Here is a 2,873-nt window from a genome sequence, read left to right as displayed (position 1 = left end):
TGGATTTTCTACACCATGAAAGACAAAAAATTTCTAAAACAGAAAAATGTATAAAAAATAAAATAAAGATTATGAGATTAATTTTGATACACAAATAGTATAAAACGTTTTGCACAGATAATCATTCACGCAGTCAATATAAAAAGTATTTATTTTTGTTAATATGACATTATATGATTGAATGCATGTGTATATAATTGGATGCATATGTAAAATAATTTTACACTAACAATGTATTAAAATTAAATTAAAAGATTATTTCTGAAAAACATATCCCCATCATAATTCGTCTCAACCACCTTATTTAAAACTGCAACTCCTCTTCTGGCTGTATAAAATTGGCAACCATCTCGCTTCAACTTCATTGGATCATTGCATGTCATTACTTTACTTTTACAAAGATAATAATAACAAGAAAGGTATATAGAAAAACAACTACTCACTTCACTATATACTTTCTTTCTTTCCTGCCGACGAACGCCACATATTCTACACGCCCACTCTGCGCGTCTTGTCATCATCATCCTCTTTGATTCTCTAACTGTACGGACTACATGCTCATCTTTCATTTTTTTTGTTTTCTTTTTCGGATTTTGGATTCTCTTTCTCTTTCTCTGTGGTCTTCTCAAATTGGGTTTTCAAGCTTTTCTTTATAAAATGAATTACCATGGTCTAATTAACCATCTATGTGATTTGGGATCTTTTAATAACGAAGAAGAAACGAGGACTTAAATGGTAAAATAATGTTCATTTTAATATGCATTTAATTAACCATGAGTACAAAACTGAAGGATCCAGTTGAGTCATTGTTAATTATTCTGAGTTATTGTTTAATTCTTTACTGTTATTTTATTTTTTGACAGTATGCCTGCCTATCTCAGTATTCAGTACTTTTTATGCTTCATTCCAACTTTTGCATGCCGTAACTTTTTGTTATTTACCAACACCAAAGTTTACAGTTGTATTTAAATTATTTAATAATTTTTAACTATTAATTTTATTTAAAAATGCATAAGTTTTTATATTTATTAGATAATTTTAAAAAAATGTAAATGAAAAGAGACGGTACAGTTTTGACTTTTGATGAAAGAAAAGCTATTTATATGAAGATTTTAAAATTATTAATTGACCCCAAATGATAAAATAATATATATCACAAAAGGCTTGTTATAAGTTTTAGTTTGAAAAATCTCCCTCTCCATACCTCATAATTACTTCTGCCGAAACTCCTGCACAACCACCAAGGAACTCAGATCATTTGGAAAGATCATCCAAAAACTTTTTTGTTGCGTTGTCAATGAAGAGTTATGGCCTTAAATTAAAATATTAGTTTTGACTTTATTTGTTTCTTTTTTATAGTTTGACGTTGAAAGTACAATTTTTATGAAAATGTTTTTGACAAAGGTAATTTTTGTTATTTATATTGAAGTTGTTTAGTTTTTTCATTTTTGTTTAATAGACCTATTGTTTGGAATCAAAGAATAATAGAACAAATATTAAAAGAAGATAATTTGATGAAAATTAGAAGAACTCAACATGCACAGAAGGAGAAGCTGTCATGGAGTGATGTTGAGAGAGGGGTTTGTTGGGAAAGTTATTGTATGCGACACAATTCAAAAATTTAACAAACATTAAATAAGGATATTTTAATAATTTTTTTAAATAAAAATTTATATACAGTTATTTTTATATAAAATTAATAAATAAAATTATTAAATAATTTAATAGATTTAACTAAATTATTATTTAATAATTATTAATTATTAATTTTATATTTACACAATTGTATGTGAGTTTTACTGTTTTCTTTGACTAAAATTCTTATGAAACACCGAAAGTCAAGCATGATTTTTGTGCACCGTTTATTGAGATTATTTAAATTGACCGACAAAAAAGAAAAAAAAGAAATGCTAGAGGCCAGCAATTTTAATGTTTTGTAATTATTAATTGGCTATCAAAAGTGTTTTTAATGGTGTGAGATTACATCTAATAGTGAAAAATCACTCACTTTTGTTTTGATGGTTAAGTGCTGACCAGAAAACACAAAAGTTGCTGGCTCATAGACTTTTCCAAAAAAAATATATAGTTTTTCTTTCAAGTTTTACATTTTGACAGGGTGCTGTTTTTATTCACATGTAGTTGATTCTAAAAGAAAAGAAGAGAAGATGCTGAAGAACTTTGCTACTAAGGTTGAAGAAGGAAAGGAGGGTGAAAATGGAAAACCATGTGTCGGTCCAGTTTACAGAAACCTGCTGGCGAAGAATGGATTTCCTCCCATGGATCCTGATTTCAGTACTACTTGGGATATTTTCAGGTACTTTAATTTCATTTCAGTCTGTATCATAGTCTCTATTTTCTTGTGAAGGGAAGTATAGAATAGAAGAGAATAGAAGAGTAGAGAATAAGAAAAATGCATGAGCAAGTTATTAAATGCAGTAGTTCAGCAATGGCTAGTTTCATTTAGTGTTCTTATCTATCTATATGAACTGGGTTGGATGAGAAGTTAAAGGCAGTGGTCCATTTTCCAAGATGTACTAACATGCGTTGGATTCAGTTTAGGTAGGATGATAAATTGATAATACATTATTATGTGGCCACGATTTTGAATGGACCTCAACATTTCAAAATTAACAATTTGGTCCATGCCGTCCATCAACTTTTGTTTTCTAGTTACTTTTGGTGTCTTTTTGGTTTTTATAGGGTTTAGTTATCATGTGCATTAAAGCATAGCTATTATATTTAAGGATTTATTTATTTTTTGTTTAAGAACACTAAGTTTATAAATTAAAATTTTTTTATTATTTGATTTATATTTATTAAATAAAAATATTTAAAATTTTTTACTAATAATAAATTTATCATGTATTTACACG

The 2,873-nt window shown here is 27.7% G+C and overlaps 1 protein-coding gene across 1 annotated transcript in view; it reads left to right on the top strand.

The window, feature by feature from the left end:
- The window catches only part of LOC107618477 (long chain acyl-CoA synthetase 1), a 12,899-nt gene continuing 10,374 nt past the window's right edge, over nt 349-2,873 (top strand). Inside the window, exons 1-2 of the mRNA XM_016320566.2 lie at nt 349-543; nt 2,140-2,314. Coding sequence (XP_016176052.1) covers nt 2,166-2,314 — 149 coding nt within the window. The 5' untranslated portion in view covers nt 349-543; nt 2,140-2,165. The remainder of the gene's footprint in view (nt 544-2,139; nt 2,315-2,873) is intronic.

This window comes from Arachis ipaensis, chromosome B09, assembly GCF_000816755.2.
Source record: "Arachis ipaensis cultivar K30076 chromosome B09, Araip1.1, whole genome shotgun sequence".
Taxonomy (NCBI): Eukaryota; Viridiplantae; Streptophyta; class Magnoliopsida; order Fabales; family Fabaceae; genus Arachis; species Arachis ipaensis.
The sequence above is the reverse complement of the archived record's forward strand: the minus strand, read 5'-3'. Positions and strand labels throughout refer to the sequence as shown.